General features: G+C 36.4%; 1 protein-coding gene across 1 annotated transcript in view; it reads right to left on the bottom strand.

Moving 5' to 3' along the window:
* The window catches only part of LOC124619798, a 424654-nt gene that overhangs the window by 147153 nt on the left and 255637 nt on the right, over window positions 1-21864 (bottom strand). Inside the window, exons 21-22 of the mRNA XM_047146390.1 lie at window positions 19306-19460; window positions 985-1058 (exon numbers count right to left, since the gene is read on the bottom strand). Of these exons, the coding sequence (XP_047002346.1) occupies window positions 985-1058; window positions 19306-19460 (229 nt within the window). The remainder of the gene's footprint in view (window positions 1-984; window positions 1059-19305; window positions 19461-21864) is intronic.

Below are 21864 nucleotides of genomic sequence, written 5' to 3'. Positions count from 1 at the left end.
AGTTGCTATTCCTATTACATCCAGATCACCCTTAATGCTGTAATTACTGTGCTTAGTTACGCTGTTCCCCACTCCACCTACCAGAATAACATGATTGATCCTCTTTGCCAAAATCTTTGCACAAATTCCCTATGCCCCCTATCACTTTGTAATTTGTCTTGTACCATCTGTCCTACACCCCTTCCATCACTACTATCCAGCACCAAGGCTTTTTTCTTCCAAATCTCTTTTGGTACCAATCTATGCTGAATTTCTTTTCTATAAGTCTGTTGCACCCTACTGTGACCTACAGATTGATGAGGCTCTTCCCGTCCTATATCTGGTAACAAGTCAAATTTATTTGATACTGTAAGTTCAAATGCAGATGATGTTGCTTGTTACCTTTACCCTGTATCCACACTTTTTGTCTATTCAACCCATATAGCTCAAATTTTGCATGTTCTAACTCAGCCTGAAAGGCACAGAGCTTCCCCTCTGGATTAGCAAGCTCTTGTATTTCTTGCAGAGCGTACAGTTCCATGAGAGAGCCTCACTGAGCTCCCCATTCAGTTCCCCACTACAGTCACTGAAGTGAAACTCCAACCCACATTCCTCAGATGCCACTCTCACTTAATTACTGAAAGGCAACATCCACACTTATCATGAATTGCAACACAGATTACACACTTGAAAAATAGAATTAAATCACTTAACAAACTTTATGCTATACAAATTTCCTTTACTTATGAGCTGCTAAAATTAGGCCTACAGATTAGTGCTTCAGGTGCAGAACTCTGCTCTTACTTACATGCGTTAATTAATTTAAAACAATGTAATGTAACTTTTAATGCAATTTTAATGTATGCAAAGTGTATGTAAACATACAACTTGTGCAAAAGTTTACAAATAAAACAACCTAAGTTTCACACAACTTTCCAGAAATATGAACTTAATAATGAATGGATAAGTTGTATTTAAATTACCGGAAAGAAAAACAGAACATACCTTTCTAAGTTCATTGTTCAATGGTTGACTGTCATGTTTTGCTTCTCTTTTTCTGCGCAGTTTCTCCTTGGCCCCTGTAATGTAAATTCAAACCTGTTTTCAGTAGATAATAAAAAAATTATAATCTAGGGGCTAATATCAATGTGCTGGCAGGATTGTTTCTCTGCATAGGCCAACTTTTAGGTAGCTAAAGTGCCATCATCTTGAGTATTTGTCTGCTCTTTTCAAGTTTCTAGAGTGTTGCATAGCCACTGTGGATTATAGTAGCAAAGGAATGTAATATTTTCTCCAGCACATTCAGTTTAAACACACCGGCCACATTTTTGAAAATCATTATATGTTCTTGGACATTAAACTTTGATTTACTGATGAGATCATGGCATTTTAACCAACTGATGAAAAATAGATCCTAATGTATCCCTGCTTTACTGTTTTGAGTATAGTAACTGATCCAGCCACTTTTGCATCAAGTGTAAATTGCAAATAAACATTGTGTACTACCAGATTTCTGACAACATTCTGTCTTGATAAAACTATAGCCTGGAGTGTATTAGGTCACGTTATGCAGCATGTTGAAAGATAAACTCTATCCCTCTAAAGATATGTAACCATTTTCCTAGAATTATCAGCAGAGTTTGTTATAATAGGGTAAAAAAAAATACCAACAGCACAAGTTTAAAGGAAAATGTCACCATGTAATGAGCTAGATAGCTATACATGTAGGTAGTGCAAGAAAATAACTGATAACAATAGTTTCATCAGAAGCAAAATTTTCTCAATGTCACTAGGATAGTAAGATTACTATGAGTTAATGATATGTACCTGCAAGACACTGGAAAAGACATCAGATGGTGATTGATAGCTTGCTGTTACTGGAAGGGTGGCAGTTTAAACTGAGCTGTTGGACTGACAGTATTAACTGTTGTATTTCTGCCATACACTGATTACAGATAGCACTAATATTTCCCCACAAAGGTGCAGTCATGGCCAGCCTTCCTCATGAAGGCATAGCCTAGGACACATCAACTGGCTCTTTTGACACCTCTGTTCTTGCTGCAGCCAGCATCACCAGCCACCCATTTGCTGCCCCTTCTTGCTGCAATCCCAATCCTGCTTCTGTCCTCCTGCACCTTTCTCATGAGGATACAGCCATGGCTGGCCTCCTTCCTGAGGGTAGCATAATATGTCTTCTGGCACTCCACTTGCATTTACTACTGCTGTACCCGACACTGCATCTATGACATAAAAGCCATAGTTGCCTCTCTGCACATAGCACCATGACTTGACAGCTGGACAGCCACTCTTATGCATCCATGCTGATGATCCTTCCATTGCCCCTGACCATACTCCAGCCTGGTTCTTTCCCTGCTCCTATGCACACTGCAGTAATCTGCATTCCACCACCCACTGGTCCTCCTCTGTTCAATTGTTCCAGCACTATTATATGCCGTGGTGACACAATTGCTGCCACCCTCAGCCATCCTTCAGTCTCATTGTTCCAGTGCTCTTGTGCCCATTATGGCAATGAATTTTCTCCTGCTCCCGGGGCTCCTTAGCCAGCTCCTTCTGGTGCCCTGGTGCACCTCATATCCACCAACTACTTTTCCACTGTATTTGATCCCTCCATCTTACATTAATGCCCTCTTCATGCTCTCCTTATGTGCATCACTGCACGCCTCACATGCTCCATCTGCCCTATAGCACCCTGCTTCCTCTTCACTCTCAGCCAATGATCACTGCCCACAGGTTTTTCAGCACCCGCCAACATTGTGTCACTAATTGGTACATATGTTGGAATGGTCAATTCCAATCTCCCAGTGCCTCCAGCAACTCCACCATCACATTCCATGGCTGGCAACAGCCACTGCACAACCTCAGGTGATGAGTTCTCAGGGGTGGGTGGCAGCTGGTTTGGACCCCCCCCCCCCTCCCCCCCCCCCCTCCCCCTATCTTTTTGGACCTCACACATCAACTGAGGGAACTCCAATACTTAAGGTCAAGTACAGCCTCCAGCAGTAGCGTTCCACCACTCATTCACTTCTGGGCCAGATCCTGGCTACACTCATAACTTATCAATTGGAACTCACTGAGACGAGCCCCGATGCTCCACTCTACATTGCACAGACCCTGCACTGCTTTACAGTACACCACATGGAGTGGCCCTCACAGATGCCACTCTAGAGTCACCTGGGGTGAAGCTTCCCTCAGAATCAGTATCACACTAATGGATTTTGTTTCTGTTACTTTCATGCACTCATGAACAATCTTTCGGTTGTTATTAGAACTAAACTTATACATGAACTTGTGCTGTCAAAATAGTATCCTTAATTCCAATCAGGGAATCATCATTACATCAGTGTGCATCACCCAAATGGAACTTAATAGTGAAGACCTCAACATTAACTATTTTCTTCAGCACATACATGATATTTAAGGAGCAAACTGGCACATATTGAGATACACTGGTAACTACCAATCTGAAAGGAAACCATAATACAAAATAGCCTCAATGTATTCTATGATCCACCTATTTGAAATGTTCAGGAATGATGCTGATGATAGTAAATTAAATAATCACTTTTATAGTTATTATCCCTTTACAAATGAGGTTCAAGGATTTCACTAGCAATTTCAATGCATTTTACAATTTCTGTAGAAAGAATATGCTGTGTGAAGAAGAGATATTGTCTATGTGTTTCTTTAAGATGCATACAAGTATTTTAAAAGCTAACAACATATTATTGTTTTGTCTGCATTTTATTATTGTAAACTTTGAGGTTTCACCAATATCACAAACAATCATTGAGAAACCTGCAAACAACAAACACACTTAAATCATCAACATAATAAATGCTATGTATTTCAAATAGCTGTATTTTGGAAATCATTAACAATGTAACATTTATTTATAAAATATGTTTTCTCTTTGGACTGATCCATACTAACAAATATTAATATATGCCTGTTCCTTTTGAAACATATTGTGCTTTTGTTGTGCATCAGTGAAGGGTTGGCATGGTTACTAACAGATCTGGCATGTTTAATTTAAGGGGTGGTCAGAGCTTCCAGTCACCACCTTATCACCTGCTGGGATGGAATATGTGCACCCCAACTATCTATGTGTAGCATTATTCATGAAAAAAAAAAAAAGAGTCAACATTTTCTAAATGTTTGTGAAGTGTGTAACGAAGGCAGGACTCAGGTTCCAGCCCAGTATTCATCTAGTAGGATGTGGGAAACTACCTAAAAACCACATCCCGCTTGGCCAGCACAAGAACCCTCATCATTAATTCACCATGTGGATTCGATTCGGGGCCCAGTGCACTTTCCTGTCCCAGAAGTGGCACTTCAATATGGATGGCCTTTGGTGGGTAAATGCTATGTTTTAACTCTCTGTTGGTATTCAATTTGTGCTAAAATGAATGATGAAATGGTTTGTAGTCCACTACACATTCTGTGTTTAACTCATCTCAAAAAAGAAAGCTTGCTTTTCACAGTGTAGCATACTTTGCTAGATGCTTGATACAATGCACAAAATGTCATATGTATAGTGGTTATTATGTATAAGGGAGCTAAGGATTTCTTCCTCCATACTGATCCTCTCCCCTGATTGTAAAGTGAATGGCTACACTTCTTCCCCTACCTCCACACTTCTCTCCAAACTCTCCTACTCCTATAGCTGTTTACAAGACAAAATATGGCCTCTAACATTTCATGGCTGGAGGGTACAAAAAGATTTTATCCTTTATTCTTGTGTATGAACTTCTACAATCTTTGTGATACATGACAAAATTTATCTTTCAACTTTCACACAACCATAGAATAATAAGTACTTCTCTATTTCTTTATTTAAACTATTGAAAGTAGAACTATCATTTCCTATGGGAATGAGAAATTAATTATGCAACATGTTCATAACTCTCAAAAAGCATACCTGTCACTTATGAAGTCCGTATCGTATGTGAGCAATGTACAAATTCTTAATGGCAACTATAGAATGATTTACAAGTCTTGTTTCTCATCTGATTGGCAACTAATTTTTACTTGCTGTTGATTGTGTTTTAGAGTGATAGTGTTACTGCATTTTGTATGATAAGGGATCTCCAAAGAAACACTGAAGAATTATGAACTGGAGAAGTTCATCTGAGTGCAAAAGTACCCATAAGTTACATAAGCATATGATATATATTCCACTCTCATTCATGTAAAGTAATATGTAGTCATTCTCAGATAAAATCACATTGTCAAAAACTTGAAGCAAAAATAAAGAATTAATTAAATCAGCAAAAATACTCCAAAGAGGCATATCAAAATGTCAGACTTGGAGCAGCTCTTTTTGAAGTATCTTGATATTGCAACATATAATGCACCTACTTTGTTGTTGAATCTCCAAAGATATCCTGATCTGATTGTAATCACTGCAGACAATGGATCCACCAATTTTAATACAAACAATAATGATTATCTGATGAGAGTCTTCATGACTAATTGTATCTCCATCCACAACTACTCCACTTTTGACGGCAATGATTAAAAAAATATGTGTCACAGCCATGAGCACTCAAATGGCACCTAGAATTCCAAATCCCTTGGTTATTCCTATTTAACTGAAAATATCTTCATTATCACAACCCATGTGAGGACATCTAATGCTTATTTTTCCCATGCCCTGTAATGAGCCAAACTGACTCTGTAGCACAGTGGAATGTTCTGAGCCCTGATGGCTGCATGCCACACGCTGACACAGGGCCCTTTATGGTGAAGCTCAAAATAAGAAAATAACTGTCTACCCAGGAACAAATAAGCTCTCTGATCATGATGCGCAATTAGGTAGCATAAATAACAAAGTGCCTTACAGTATGGATACTCCTTAGTGGAAAGCAGTTAGAATAGTTAATGACTTCAGTACTAATGTTTTTATTAACAGTTTACAAGATATGAGCTAGGATGAAATTTATAATGAACAAAATGTTATCATTAAATTTGATCTACTCCATCCACCCTCCCAGCTGAGTAATCCGCCCATCTACCAGCCATGCAGTGGGCACAGATTCTATTCTCAGCCAAATCGGTGAATTTTCCATTCAAGGAATAGGTGCTGTGTTGTCTTCATCATCATTTTATCATCACCGGCATGCAGGTTGCTCATGTTGCATGAACTAACAAGACTTGCAACTCAACAGCAAGCTTCCCCTGATGGGAACTCTGCACCATCAATGCTATACAGTCATCATTTCCATGATAAATTCATGTCATTAGCTGAAAATAACTTTCTGCATAAGCTAATCAAACAGGATGTTAAACAGCCATGTAAAAATACCATGGACTGCTAAACAGTTTAAATTATTTTATGAAAGGAAAAGGGAATTATATCTGTTGGCAAGAACAAGTAGATCCTGCAGTAGTTGCACATAAAAAAACTACTCAAAATTATTAAGAAAGTTTATTAAAAAATTAAGGAACATACACACAGTGTCAGAAATCAGTAATTCCAACAACAGACTTTAGGCTACATGGAATGTAGCAAAACAAGAGACAGGACAACCGGCCATAGAAGAGGATAACATCACTAGTGGACTGAAAGGAAGGACTATAAATGATGAGTCATTTCTTAAATACAGTAGAAAGCTTAGGGACAAACAGTTCAAGAGAAAAATCACAGCAGTATGTCAAAAAGTAATTCCCATAAAATTCAATCACATGAATCTATCACCAACTTCTCCTTCTGAAATTATGAAGATTATACATTCTCTCAAAAATAAGAGCTATCTGGTTTTGATGAGGTTTCCAATAGAATACTAAGGATTTGTTTCCATACAATAAGCCCAGTCTTATTTGAAATATATAATGCATAACTAATTCACAGATTTTTCAGAGATACTTCAATATGCTGTGATCTGTTTCACTGCTGACATGACTTTCCAAAAGTTTCGAGAAGGTGATACACTCTTGAATAATAGCTCTCCTTAGTAACAACATCCTCAGCAAATCACAGTTTGGATTTCAGAAGTGGTGATCTACTGAGAATGTTATTTACATGTTCACTCACCAAAATTTACAAGCATTAAATAAGAAGATAGTGCTGGTTGGAATTTTATAGGACCTCTCTAAGGTATTTGACTGTGTGAATCACAGTATTCTCCTACAAAATTTGAAGTTTTATGTGATTGATTGTATAGGTAAACAGTGAATAATGTCATGTCTAACCAAAAGAATGCAGAATGTTGTACTCAGTAATTCAATCAATATAGTGAGGAGACATAATTCTCACTGGGGAGAAATCATCCTCATATATGTAAATGATCTTTTGTCAAATATACAACAAGCAGAATTAGTTCTATTTGCACATGACACTAGTATGGTAATCAGTTCAAAAATTCATACAGAAACACAAGAAATGGTAAACAATTATCTTAAGAGGTCGCTGATTGGTTTTCTGCAAATGGTCTTACCCTCAATTTTGAAAAAGACACAACATATTCAGGAAATAATAAACAGGATGGAAACTCCAAATTTCTTAGGCGTCTATATTTAAATTGGATAAAGCACAGTATCTGGTGCTCACCCACAGTCATCTTGTAGACATCTGTTTAAGGGTTCGGTCATTCTGACTATTGCTTCTTAATGTATTTTGACCCTCATGAAGTTTGCTGTGAACAATCCACTCCAGTTTAGAAGGAACAATGATGTACATAACTACAATACCAGAAGGGAAAATGACATTCATTATTTCAAATTAAGGTTCTCTTTAGCACAAAAAGGGATGCACAACACTACATTCTGATCGCTTATCCTGTGATATAAAATGTCTGACACAAAGGAAAGTAAAATTTGATAACAAACTGAAGAAGTGTCTCTGTAACAACTCCTTCTATTCTGTGGAAGAACGTCTATTATTATGATGTGTGAAAGGCAGTGGGTAGGAATTACTAACTCACATTTTTATGTTTAAAGAGAGAGAGAGAGAGAGAGAGAGAGAGAGAGAGAGATAGATAGATAGATAGAGAGAGAGAGAGAGAGAGAGAGAGAGAGAACTTATAAATGTTCAGCATGTATCCATATTCCCAAATTAATTTGTAATGTAAAATGACTCATTCCACATCATTACAATTTACTGTGCAAAATGATCCATGGAACATGAAGCTAACTAACTAACTAAGTTACTAACTACTAACTTTGGCGCTAAACAGTGGCAAGGGCCAAGTTGGAAGTTTTGAGAAATTGCACAGTCAGGTATCAATAAAATCTCATAAATATGATATTTCAGTGTATCCATTATGATTTTTTTATTCAGATTGGTCTTTGTTTTCAAATATTTATAGAGTAACAACATATTTTTAAAATGATGAATTTTATCCAAAATGTTGTTCTTAAAAATACGTCACGGTGTACATAACATTGTTTACTTGCAAACTGATTGCACCCAAAATGATTTACCATTGACTTATCATTATTTACTTGCTGGGCAAGTTAATGGTAAGGGCCAAGTTGGAAGTTTTGAGAAATGGCACTTTCAGGTTTCAATAAAATCTCATAAATATGATATTTCAGTGTATCCACTATGATTTTTTTATTCAGATTGGTCATTGTTTTCAAATATTTATAGAGTAATGACATATTTTTAAAATGATGAATTTTATCCAAAATGTTGTTCTTAAAAATACGTCATGGTGTACATAACATTGTTTACTTGCAAACTGATTGCACCCAAAATGATTTACCATTGACTTATCATTATTTACTTGCTGGCAAGTTAATGGTAAGGGCCAAGTTGGAAGTTTTGAGAAATGGCACTTTCAGGTTTCAATAAAATCTCATAAATATGATATTTCAGTGTATCCACTATGATTTTTTTATTCAGATTGGTCATTGTTTTCAAATATTTATAGAGTAACGACATATTTTTAAAATGATGAATTTTATCCAAAATGTTGTTCTTAAAAATATGCCACGGTGTACGCAACATTGTTTACTTGCAAACTGATTGCACCCAATATGATTTACCATTGACTTATCATTGTTTACTTGCTGGGCAAGTTAATGGTACATTACTGGGAAACTTCTCAACAACATAAATTTAAAATTTTCGAATTGTTTCAGTTTATGATATAAAGATTTATACATCAATTTTTGTAGTAATGAAGTGTAATAACTTCAACATATTATCAATGATTCAGTGCAACATAAAATTAATTTTGTTGACACCATACTATACCATTTAAACAATGTTAAGGATGTCCTTTAATAAATCTATTATCATGCTGCCACGTAAACAATGGCAAGGGAAACAGTTTAACATTCAAACTGTCCACAGCTTAATACTGTTCATTTGCTTAAAGAGCTATTCCCTGTATGATACCCAATTAGCAACAATCTTTTAGCTGCATTTGCATCCAGGAACATATTCAGGATCTTTATTTCAGTTGTAGTTATCCACATCATCTTTAAAAAGCATTTTACTAGCACAAACACCATACAACTTATTATTACTGGCAACTGCATTTTTAGCATTCACATTCACACATCCTAACAAAGTTGCCACTAGTGAGAATCTGAAATTACAGAATTGCAGTTCTCCGTTTGTCATGGAACTATGTTGACAGCAGTGAAATTTTTGTATTGAATTTCTTTTTTAGTGGCTTCATTTTCAGTTTTCATGCTGTGAGTATGCCACATATTTATATTCATTCTGAGTGCAGCCATATTCCATGACATTATACAATTATAGCTTTGTTTTTTTGTTTTGTTGTTATGGTTATGATGTAACTTTTGGTTCAGTAGAGAAAGGAGCAATAAGTTATTTTTACTCCAATTTACTGTATTTCACTCTGTGATTTTCTGCCAAACATTATTAAAGACATCAGATTATGGACCCAGTCAAACACATATATACAGTATCCGTTTCTGTTCTGTGAATTCATTGCTTTTGATAGGAATTTTATTCACGTTATCATGATGCTCAAGTTCTGAAACCATCATATTTTGCTCGTCTATTGTGGAAAACCTTCATTTTTGTTTTGAACTGAGTGTTACATTCAGCCTACACGAAGGTGGATAATTTGAAAATGTACAGTATCCAGAAATTTGACAGTAAAAATTTCCAGCTGTGGAAATATCAATTGCAAATTATTTTTCGTGCTGAAAAAGTGCTCAATATCATCAAGGGGAAACCGAGGCCAACTCGAGCTGGTGAGAGGCGATGCTCATTCTGTCTACTGCGATGGCATTTGACCAATTGCAATCTGTTATGATGTGCACAAATGAAGTGGAAATGTGGGCCAGACTAAAGAATATTCATGAACAGTGATCTGCAGGTAATGGCATTGATGCAGAAATTTTTTGGTTACAGAATGTTGCCAACAGACACAGTTGCACATCAGTCAAGTGAGTCCTTGGTACAAGCATTAGCTGATTTTGGGAAACCTGTTACTGAATTTGACAAAATGGCTACAATTTTGGGAAGTCTGCCATCAAAGTTTGCGATTTTTTCAACTGCATGGCACTTGGTTGCTGAAGAGCAACAAACATTTGATAATTTGACTTTAAGATTATTGAAAGAAGAACAAAAACTTTTACAATGTGATGAAAACTCAACTGCCTTCGCAGAAGTTAATGTGGAAAAAACACACAAGTTCAGTTCAAATACTGGTGACAACAGTGTGTCTAATGTGGTCGGCAGAAAAGACATTGAATGTCATTACTGTCACAAAAAGGGCCATTTTAAATCTGAGTGCAGGAAACTTTTAGCAAAACTTAATACGAAAACTGACACATCTGAGCGCCAAGCTTTGAGTGCAGAACATATGTATGTTTTTGCTCCAGGTCGTGAAAACATTTGGTTAGCTGACAGTGCTGCATCAAAAAATGTGACATCACACAAAGAGGGGTTCAACACATTTACGCCAATTCATTCGGATGACTCATTTGCTCAAATTGGAGATAACTCAATTGTCAATGCAAAAGGGACTGGTTTAGCTGAAGTATTGTCATTAGTTGAGGCTAAATGGCAACCTTGCACTTTGGAATATGCATTATAAATTCCTAAGCTAAAGAAGTCAAGCAACGGAAAATCCAGGATGGAATATAACAATTGTAATATTTGTGAGAGTCTTTTTGTTGTGCCATGTGCGACTCAGTATCTTTGCTATATATTGTTAAGCTAAAGGTAAATTTATTTTCAGTGGGAGCAGTCACAAAAAGAGGAATGAAAGTTATTTTTGATGACAAGAGAATGGAAGCTTGCAGTTCAGGTCTAATTGCAGCAGGAATTAAGATGGACAATCAGTGTTATCCAATGTTGTTTAAATGTCAAGATGCACTACAGGCAAATCCTGCTTCCCTGAATTTCACCATGATCTGGCATGAGACACTTGGGCACATTCATTTCAGTAGTCTCGAGAATATGGCTGATCTGATCTTAGTACCGCATTTCAATATGAAGAAAGTTGAAAATCTTCATTGTGAACCATGTCAGTATGGCAAGATGAAAAGGAAATATTTTAATTCAAATTTGGAATCAAGATTGAAAGTTCCTGGTGAACTTATTCATGTAGATTTGAGTGGATAGATGAGAAAACTGTCTCTTGGAGGTGCACAATTTGTATATAGTTTTCCAGGATGATTGTACTTATACAGGTTTGTGTATTTTCTTAAAAGTAAGCATATTTTTGGAATTTCAGAGACTGACTGAAACACAAACTGGAAACAAAATCAAAGTTCTGAGAAGTGACAATGGAACCAAACTCATAAATAAGCAATTTGAAGATTATAAGCAAAGTGGTATAATACATGAGAAAACAAGTCCCTATACACCACAGCAGAATGGCTGAAGTGAACAAGAAAACATGTCCATTACTGAGTGTGCACACACTATTTTATTAAGTACTGATTTGTCTCATGAATTGTGGGCAGAGACAGTAAATTGTGCTGCATATATCTTAAATTGCAGACCATGTAAAAGAAAAGACAATGTTACACCACATGAAAAATGACTTGGAAAACCTCCTTCTTTAGGACACATGAGGAAGTTTGGATCAGCAGCATACATACATGTTACTGATAAATTTAGATCAAAATGGGATAGTAAATCAAATAAATTGATCATGGTTGTCTATGATGGGTATAGTACCCATTATTGCCTCTACAATCCTAATTAAAGAAAAGTACATTCTCCTGCAATGTCTCTTTCAATGAAGAACAAACCTATAGCTTAAACATAGAACAAAGATATACTGAATTTTACCTGGGAGATCATGCTGCATAAGATGTTCAAGAGGAATCAGAAGAGGATGATATTGGTGAACAAATAAAAGAAAATCAAAAAGATTTTCAAGAGGTACCTGAAGAGGATGATACTGGTGAACAATTGAAAAAAAAAAAATCAAAGGATGAATCTGAGAGATTGGTGTAATCTGTGAGCACCTGCTCATTTTCAGGACCAAGATATAGCTTGTTCTGCCATTGTGTATGAACCTCAAACTTTTGAAGAAGCAATGGCATCAAAAGAGTCATCAAAATGGAAACAAGCAGTGGAAGAGGAAATAACATCCTTGAAGAAGAACAAAACTTGGGATCTAGTATCATTACCACACAACCGCAAGGCACTTGGATGTTTAAGTGGGGCTATAGTGTGAAGCAGAATTCTGAAGGAAAAATTGACCACTTTAAAGCTAGACTATGTGCAAAAGGTTATTAACAATGAGAAGGCATTGGTTATGAAGAGACGTTCTCTCCTGTGGTCCAATATTATTCAATCAGGGATTTATTAGCCATAGAAGCTTCACAAGATATAGAAATTAGGCAGTTTGATGTTAACACTGCATTCCTGAATGGGGATTGGAAGAAGAAGTTTATATGGAGCAACCAAAAGGTTTTGTTCTAGAAGCCTCAAATAATGTTTGCAGACTGAAGAAGAGTCTATATAAACTCAAAAAATCACAAATTTGCACAGTTTCTGACAAAGTTCGGCTTTGTGCAACTGAATGCAGACAAACATGTTTTCCATGCTTCAACAGATGACACTGATGTTTACCTAGCATTTTATGTGGATCATGGCTTGCTTATTTGTAAGTCTCCAAAAATACTGGAAAATGCTTTGACAGTACTGGGATTAACGTTTAAAATTACTGTAGGCAATGTAAAATACTTCTGTGGATTGCAATTTGAACAAAGCCCCTCTACATCAATTGTTTACTTCAGAAATTCAACGTGGATGATTCAAAACTGAACTCAACTCCTTTTGATGTTGGAACCATGTTGCACAGTGGTAACTCTCCTGCAAACCAACATGAGTTAAAGGAGATGGGAAGCAAACTTCATCAGCAGGCATTCAGCAGCTTAACGTTTGCAGCAACTGTCTCATGGCCAGACATCATGTTCACTGTGAGCATGGTGAGTAGGTTTCTACATAATCAGGGTCTCGATCATTGGCATGCTGTTAAAAGGATTATGAAGTACCTACAGGGGACCTGAGACTTGACAATAAGGTTCAAAGCTGATTCTACTGGACTGGTGGTCTGCCCAGATGCAGACTTTGCTGGTAAATGTGACACTTGTTGGTTAATGACAGGTTATGTGAGCTTGTTAGCAGGTGGACCTGTGACATGGTGTTCATGTCAGTAGAAATGTTTAAGCAGATCAACAACAGAGGCTGAATACATAGCAGCTTAATATGCTGCTACTGAAGTTGCTTGGTTGCGTGATTTTCTCAGTGAACTTGGTTTTCAGTTAGACAAACCAACAACACTCCACGTTGACAATCAAATTGCTAGTTGCCTAATTAAAATCACAGAACATCACAACCATACCAAGCACACTGACATTAAATACCATTATATACGTGAACGTGTTGAAAATAATGAGATTGAAATTTATTATGTTTATTCTGATAAAAACTTGGCAAACTTATTCACAAAACCTTTAACTAGAGAAAAATTCATATCAAACAGAAAAGCTCTGTCAATGATCTCAAAATAGACACAATCTAATATGAATGAAGCATATCACCTACAATATTTTACATGCAATAACTTGGTTTGTCATTGACTGTTCCTTGCAATTGTTTACAACTAAGTTACTCATATGTAGATGACAGTGTTGTTCAAGGAAGCCATAACATGAAAACTGAACAAGTCAAACTGACTTTACGAAATAAATAAAATAAAAGATTTGGTAAAGTTGAGGCTGTTCTTGAGAATCAAGAGAGATAAGAGGGAGAATGGAATAATTTTGAGGCTGAAAACTTAGAAAAACCTGTTGAAGAGGTTTGACACAAACTAACACAGCCAATTAACACTCATGGAATAGAAGCTCAGGATGATAAGAAACTGCATGACAAAGTGTCTCACAGAGAATTAATAGGATGTTTTCTTAATGTAACTCAAACAACACAACCTGCATTAAGTTATGCTATTAATTATTTCAGTCATTATCAATGTGCTCCAAAGGAATCACATTGGGGATGTTTAAAGAGAATACTACATTATGTAAAAGGCACAGTAAATTATGGGATACATTGTAAGAATGGGGGGGAACAGTGAAACTGTAGTAGTTTATGTTGATGCTAATTGGAACAATAGGTCAGGCAGAAGATCAACATCAGGTTATGCTATAAAAGTGTTGGTAATACTGTAAGTTGGGGAACTAAAAACCAATGTACTGTATCACTCTATTCTACAGAAGCAGAATTTGTATCATTTGCAACTTCGTGTTGTAGAATATTTTTGATTTGAGAAGCTGTTTCATGACAATTTCATTTTCATTTCATTTCATTTATTATCATCCTTTTCATCATTTACATGATATAGGAATTGTCATAATACTGTCCAGAATATGCACAGCAGAATATTACAAATTTCTATCAAACACAAAAAATTAACTTTATGTTGAAAATTAAAATATTGAATTAAAACACATAAAATTAACATTGTATAATATGTAGAAAATTAAAACACTGAATTAATGCGTTGCTCTTTTACATGTTCTTTTAACATGTACTGTAAGTGATGGATTTATATATATTTAGTACATTTTGGAAAACATATATTAGACATAATTTTAGAGTTAAAGGAGTATAAATGAGACATAGAACTAACAGTGAGAACAACATGATATTGATAATACAACTATCAGTTAGTGATTTAAGGATTCAAAATATTCCTCTATGCTATAAAAACATTTATTTATCATAAACTTTTTTAATTCTGACTTAAATTTTCCTTCATCTTCTGTTCCCCTGATGTAGAGTGGCAGAGCATTATAAAGCTTTATTCCATAGTGGCTCACATGTTTTTGGGTTTTTGTTTTTCTTGTTCTTTCTGCATGCAGATTCTTACAGATACGTGTATTGTAGTCATAAATATCTGAATTTACACGTAAACTACTCAAGTGTTTTCTTGTATGCAGTATGCTTTTTAATATGTACAAAGATGGTACTGTAAGTATGTTTAGCTGCTTGAACAAGGGCTTGAAGTGTGTTTAAGTATGAGTTTGTTAGAGATTTCTATTTAAAAAGGAATATAGAGATTAAGTACCAGTACAGTACTGTAGATGATCAGTTAGCTGACATTTTTACGTAATTGTTGTGAAAACTAAAATTTCAAAAATTCTCACAATGACTGGGAATGTGTAAAGTTGCAGATTAACATTGTATAGAACTGAGGTAGGGTGAAGGAACTGCAATCCTATATTTTGTTATTTTTTATTTGTTTGCTACTTATCCATTTTTGGTAATGAACGTCTTTGGCTTGATCTATACAATGAGTGCATATACACATGTTATCGTAAAGTGTATGTAATGTATTGTTCTTTCTTAACTAATGTTACTTGCTTGAATTCATGCTCTGCTACAAGTTTTCTCAACAAATGTTCACATGTTCTTGAAAGTGCAAATCTTACGTATTAATTATTTTCAAAACTCAGTACCATAGTTTTGTAGCACAGGTTTTTCTGCTTACAAAAATGTCTACTTTCACTAGAATAACTTATTAGTTTGTTAATTATTCAATTTGGAAAATTTCACATTCTATAAACTTCTTAATGGGCTTTGTAAATACCCAATTTAGTAGAAATAATTTTCATAAAATACTACCTACAATTTCGCCTTTTTCTGGTTATAGAATGTTTTCTTGTTATACATCTAATAATTAAATATAAGATTTTTTATTTTGTAATTTTGTGTCCTCTAGTTCTGCTGTCTTTTATCTTATTATTAAAAATGTAAAACTGATTTTGATTTTTAATCTAATGTTCATCTACTAGTAGGTGAGTAGGACAATGACTGAGTGAGTTCATGCTCAGTTATTGAAATGTTAACTTCAGTGTCAGTCACTGCCCAACACTCAAATTATAATTAATTCAGTGTCACTATCTGATAACATTATGCAAAGGATAGACTGCTACTTACCATACAGTGGAGATGTTGAGTCACAGATAGGCGCAACAAAAAGACCGTCAAACAACAACAGCTTTTGGCCAAAAAGGCCTTCATCAGAATTACACAATATACACACAAACAAATGCTCAGGCAAATGCAACTCACACACACACACACACACACACACACACACACACACACACACACACACACATACACACATCACTACTGCCAGCCTGCAGTCAGCTACTAAAGTGTAAACTTCACTTTATATGTCAGTCAGTGTTCTGTATTCGAATGATAAAACGTCTCTACGTTGCCATCAGCCTGTCAACAGCATTAATCCAAAATGTAAACTGAGCAGTTGGTTCGTATTCAGTAATCAAACTTTAACTACTGTGCATAAATATTGTGAATCTGTGTATTAAGTGACCAGTAGTAAACTGTGACTTATGGAGCCTATGGATACAACTGCCCACCTGGTTTATATGCTGAAACCATTGATTTTGACAAAGCTAACCATTAGACAGTGAGACAGATTGTAAGTAAACATAAAGAAATTGAATATTGAGTACTGCAGCAAGGTTTACATTATTTGACATAAGTCCATAAGATACTTCCACAATGGGAAGAAAATCCACACCAAGTTCCAGAGCAGTTACAAAGTGCAGAATACCAGGCAAGTAAAGTTACAACCTCCAGTTCACTGATGACTCCTTAGAAAATTGTCTTTACATAATGCATGCCCTCACCCCTGGATAACTTAGATACCTGAATTAGAAAGTAACTAATAGCTAGAGGTATATATATGATTTTATGTTTGTATCAATCTGCTGACAGAAAGGTTCAAAAATACCAACCCCCTCTACCTCCCCTCCTCCCCAAAGAAATGTTATATTAACTTCCTACCTCAGTTTCTAATTATTAGAGCCAACTGACAAAAGCCAAAGTAGTCAAACAGTCAGGAAATGAGCAAAGGAGAGCAGATGCAGGAATCCTGAATCACCATCCTGGTTGTTTGCCATTGTCTTCCTCCAACCTGTTATGAAGCGTCGCATGTGTATCTGTGTCATGTGGATGGTTATGATACATATTTGTACAGTGTAGTGTTGATTGTTATGGATTATGGGAAGGGAGTTAATGAAACCTGTGCTAGCAAACTGGCCTCTCCTCTCAAATAGCGACAATAGGAGTGCCATGTCAGATGCCCTTACTTCACAAAACACTGCAGACAAGTTTGGAATTTAATCCAGGCCATCAGAAACCTTATGCCACTACCTCTTCTCCCATTTTCAGCTAAATGCTGGCAGTGAAATGTTCCACCATGTGGATTTGAACCTTTTTATCTCTGAGTAGAGTGCAACTCCACAGATGTATATTAGCGAGCTCAGCTATGAAGGCAGCATCAGTTGATTGACTCTAGCATTAAAATTATGATGAAAAATGGTAAGATTATTACAATATTGCAAAGCAAACTCCATACTGCTTGTTACTAAGGAACTTGTGAACATATTCAGTAAGGAATTTGCTCACTTGTGGTTGCCATACCCATACTGTGTATGCAAGTATTGGGAAGACAACAACAACGCCTCTATCACATGAACTATGTTCAACCACCAATCACTTCATTAATCTAGATATAAAGCAGTTTGCTATTGCAATACGCTGATGGTTTGGCAAGACCTTCCTGGACTAGATATTCCCTCTCCACCATGTCTAGAGACACATACCTGGTGCATTATTCCTACAAACAGTCAATTTTTCTTGCACACTTGCTGACCAGCCACAACCCTTCATCATTTAATACCACTCACGCCTGAAACAACTGAATCACATTCTGTGATAGGGTTTCATTGTAATCACACCCCAAAAATGGAATTATGACTTACACACTGTTTCCCACCCTTTCAAAATGGTCTGCTGCTGCCCATTCAACTTTGTCCTTATCTATCCCATTCTGGCTCTCAAACTAGTCCTACTGCATGGGATCCTATGGAAGGCTCAAACACAAGAAACTTCCTGGCAGATTAAAAAACACAAGACCTGCTCAAAATATCTGCCTACCACTTACTCCAGCTGCACTGTCACTTAAAATCTCAAATCATGTAAGAGGTGAAGCCACATTTAAAACTATGCACACCCATTTACCAACTTAACTGCAACCATTGTATAGTAATGTCTACAAACCAACTATTCTGTCAGATAAACAGCCACTGACAAACTGTGGCCAACTGAACAAAACAGTTACAGATACTACTAATAAGCACAATTTGATTGGCTTAAACAGTTGCATAACAACTGAAACCATCTAAATCTTCACATAAAACCAGTATTCTGAACTGCACTTTTTTATTCCTGAATTCTTAGCCTCATTCTCTATTAGTTCCTTCTTTCTAACAGCCTCTGCATTTTGTCATGTTTTCATCCCATTAATTAATATTGAAAGTTTTACACTCCTCCTGTTGCTTTTCCAGTGCACTCTAAATCATTCATGACTTGTTTCCTAATATGTTTCTCTGACTCTGGGTTCTTCACAATATTCTCAGGTTTGCTCCTAGAAGGACCCATCTCCCCTCCATGAAAAGATTTCAATCTTATATCCTGTATGTGTACACATATTCCACACCATCACAATGTTTCTGAACAGCCTCCCATACTGTTCTCCCCTATGATAATCTGACAACTCCTTCATACCGCATCATTGACCCCAGCTAGCTTCTATGCATTATATATGGACAAACATAAGTCACTTATGTGTAGACGTATACTTCATAATTATATTTGGCATTATATGAAAAAAGTATAGTCTCTAAATGTCTTTAAAAAATGTAAGGAATAATGATTGCAAGTACACAAATTTATATGTCTGACACATTCTATTAAATGAAGCTGAAAATTTATTTAATTAATAAGGAGAGGCAGATTTTAAGAAGTCTCATCATGCTTACCAGATGTGTCCATTGAATCTATCATGTCTCTGAACTCAAGGACATCTTTTAGCAGACTTTGCTGTTCACCATGACGTGGTAGAAGCTGCACAATTTGCACACTTACATCCAGGAAGTCCAGATTTGCCTGAATTGATTCATGACTGTTGTCCATGCTGAAAAACCATCAAAACAGCAACTTGCATTTTATGTGCTAGGAAAGCCAACAGTTGAGCCAACTATTGCACCTTTGCTGGCAAAATGGACATGGATAGTCCAACAATAAAGGTTCATCTTACAAACTCTGCTAAATTCAAATTGAAACCTGTGATATATTCTCTGTACGTGACTATTCCTGTGTCTCTAATGAGTGAACATTGTAATTTATTACTGATCCACTTTATGTGGTTTGGTGCTTTTGGTGGCTGAGACTTCCCTTGGCCATTAAAAGAGGCTGAAAACTATCAATGACAAAAAGAATAGTTCCAATCATGTAGGTCACACAGTTTTTAACATTGGAAATCATCACTTTAACTTTCACTTGTGACGTATTTGTGAGCGATGGTCAGTTCATGTTTCACAATTCTCTTTTATATGCAGGTAAGGGAAAACCTACATAATGCAGTTTGCTACAGCTAATGCTATCACGTTTCTGTGCAGTAAACATATTCTTGATGAAATAATCAACAATAGTTCAGTGTGGCAAATGAAAATCAACTTAGGTTTCACACTTACAGTTTTTCATGTTGGGCAAAATTATACAAAGTTGCACAGTGAAAAAAATGTGGCACTAATTAATACTGTTTTTACCAGAGCGACTGAGGCAGACTTTGCTATACACATCAACATAGTTATTACATCTGTAATTTCTGGTCACAGCCTCTTTCAACGTAAGTGTTATACATTTTGTATCTGAAGCCAGACTCTAACACAAATTGAAATAATGAAGTTACATCATAGTCTGCTGGTTTCAGGCTAGTGATTTTGAGGGTAGGTGTAAGAACATGTTCTGATTTCTGAAACTATTTAATGTTTTGAAAATTGGGTAAGTAAACATTTTGCTATTTTTTGGATTATAGGACTTAACTGTTATGCTGTTTATGGAAAATATTGAAGGTTAGTAAATTATAAAAGTATACAGAACATTATTATGCTTCTGAGTTAGAAATACCCAGCTTGCAAGTACGGGACCCAACTTGAAAATAAAACATTTAAATTATATATTAATAAAAAATCTTAATTAGTGTCTAACTTAATAAGAGAGAGGGGTGGTCTGATCTAGACAACATATAGCAAGAAAAGTACAGTGTTAAAATTCAGAATCTTGTAAGCATGAATGGAAAAAAGGCAGTTCAAAACTATGAGGTTCTCAACTTTCAATGTTAGTTATCTTGGAAGTTAATTAGCTTCAAGTATGTTTTCAAAAAGAATGAAATATCTACTTTTGAATGAATGGTAACAGCATTTAGTATTCTATTAGATCAGTGTGTTTCCCCATTATTTACTATAGTCAAAATATCAAGTAGTCATTGTTGTGACTCGCCGATCTTTCAAAGTGCCGCCGCACAGTTATGCACGTCCTCTACATGTGGCGCTGTCTGCCAGTCATGCAGCAGCCACACCACCTAAGCGGCCAGCCAGCCAGCGGCCGCTAGACTTGGACTCAGTGCTGATTTGACTGTTACCATGTACACATGCCTTACTTGTCTACTTGATCTGTGACTTACATGTATTGTGTCGTCTTCGAAATATATGTGTTCAACTTGACGTTATAACAATTACTGAAGAGGTAGTGAATTTTTGTTTTTCGTTGTTGACCCAGGGGTTTCCATGGCTACTTTAAAGCAACTATTGCAAGGTCTCATTGAACATCAAATGCTTCTCACATCGGGGCTTCGTGATTTCATCGTGGCATCCAATGCGGGGTGTCTCTCGTCGTTGTCAATACCTCCTTTTCCTCCTTGAGACGAGATGGCGGAAGACTGGTCTGATTACGAAAAACGTCTTCGACAGCACTTCTTGGCATTTCATGTCACAGACGTACAAACATGTAAGTCTCTGTTCCTTTTATGGATTTCACCTCAAATGTATCGGTTGTTGTCGCAATTGGCTCCTTTGAAAGATCCTGCATCTTTGTCCTTAGCTGAAATTTGCTCACTACTGTCCATATATTTTCAAAAGCATACGCATGTGGTAGCCTCTCGTGTTGCCTTTTATCGTTGTCAAAAACAACTGCATCAATCCTATCGCGCTTGGGCTGCTGAATTTCACAGCCTCAGTCGAAACTGTCAATTTGTTACTGATGTTCACAAAGAATCCTATGCCGATTCCATGGTATGGGATGCTATTATCCGGTCGGTGCTCGACATAGAAGTTAGGCAACGTGCCCTTCAGTTGGCAAATCTGACTCTCGATAAAGTCCTATCCATCACACAGTCTTTTGAAATTTCTCACACCGCTGGAGCACAAATAGAGGCATGGGGTGACGTCGGGGAAATACAACCGCTGCGTGCTGTTGACGACGCATGCGGCGTGGCCCCACCGGCCGATGTGGCCGCAGTACGCTCCCAAGTGCAGCCT

This window comes from Schistocerca americana, chromosome 6, assembly GCF_021461395.2.
Source record: "Schistocerca americana isolate TAMUIC-IGC-003095 chromosome 6, iqSchAmer2.1, whole genome shotgun sequence".
In the NCBI taxonomy this organism is placed as follows: domain Eukaryota; kingdom Metazoa; phylum Arthropoda; class Insecta; order Orthoptera; family Acrididae; genus Schistocerca; species Schistocerca americana.
The sequence above is the reverse complement of the archived record's forward strand: the minus strand, read 5'-3'. Positions and strand labels throughout refer to the sequence as shown.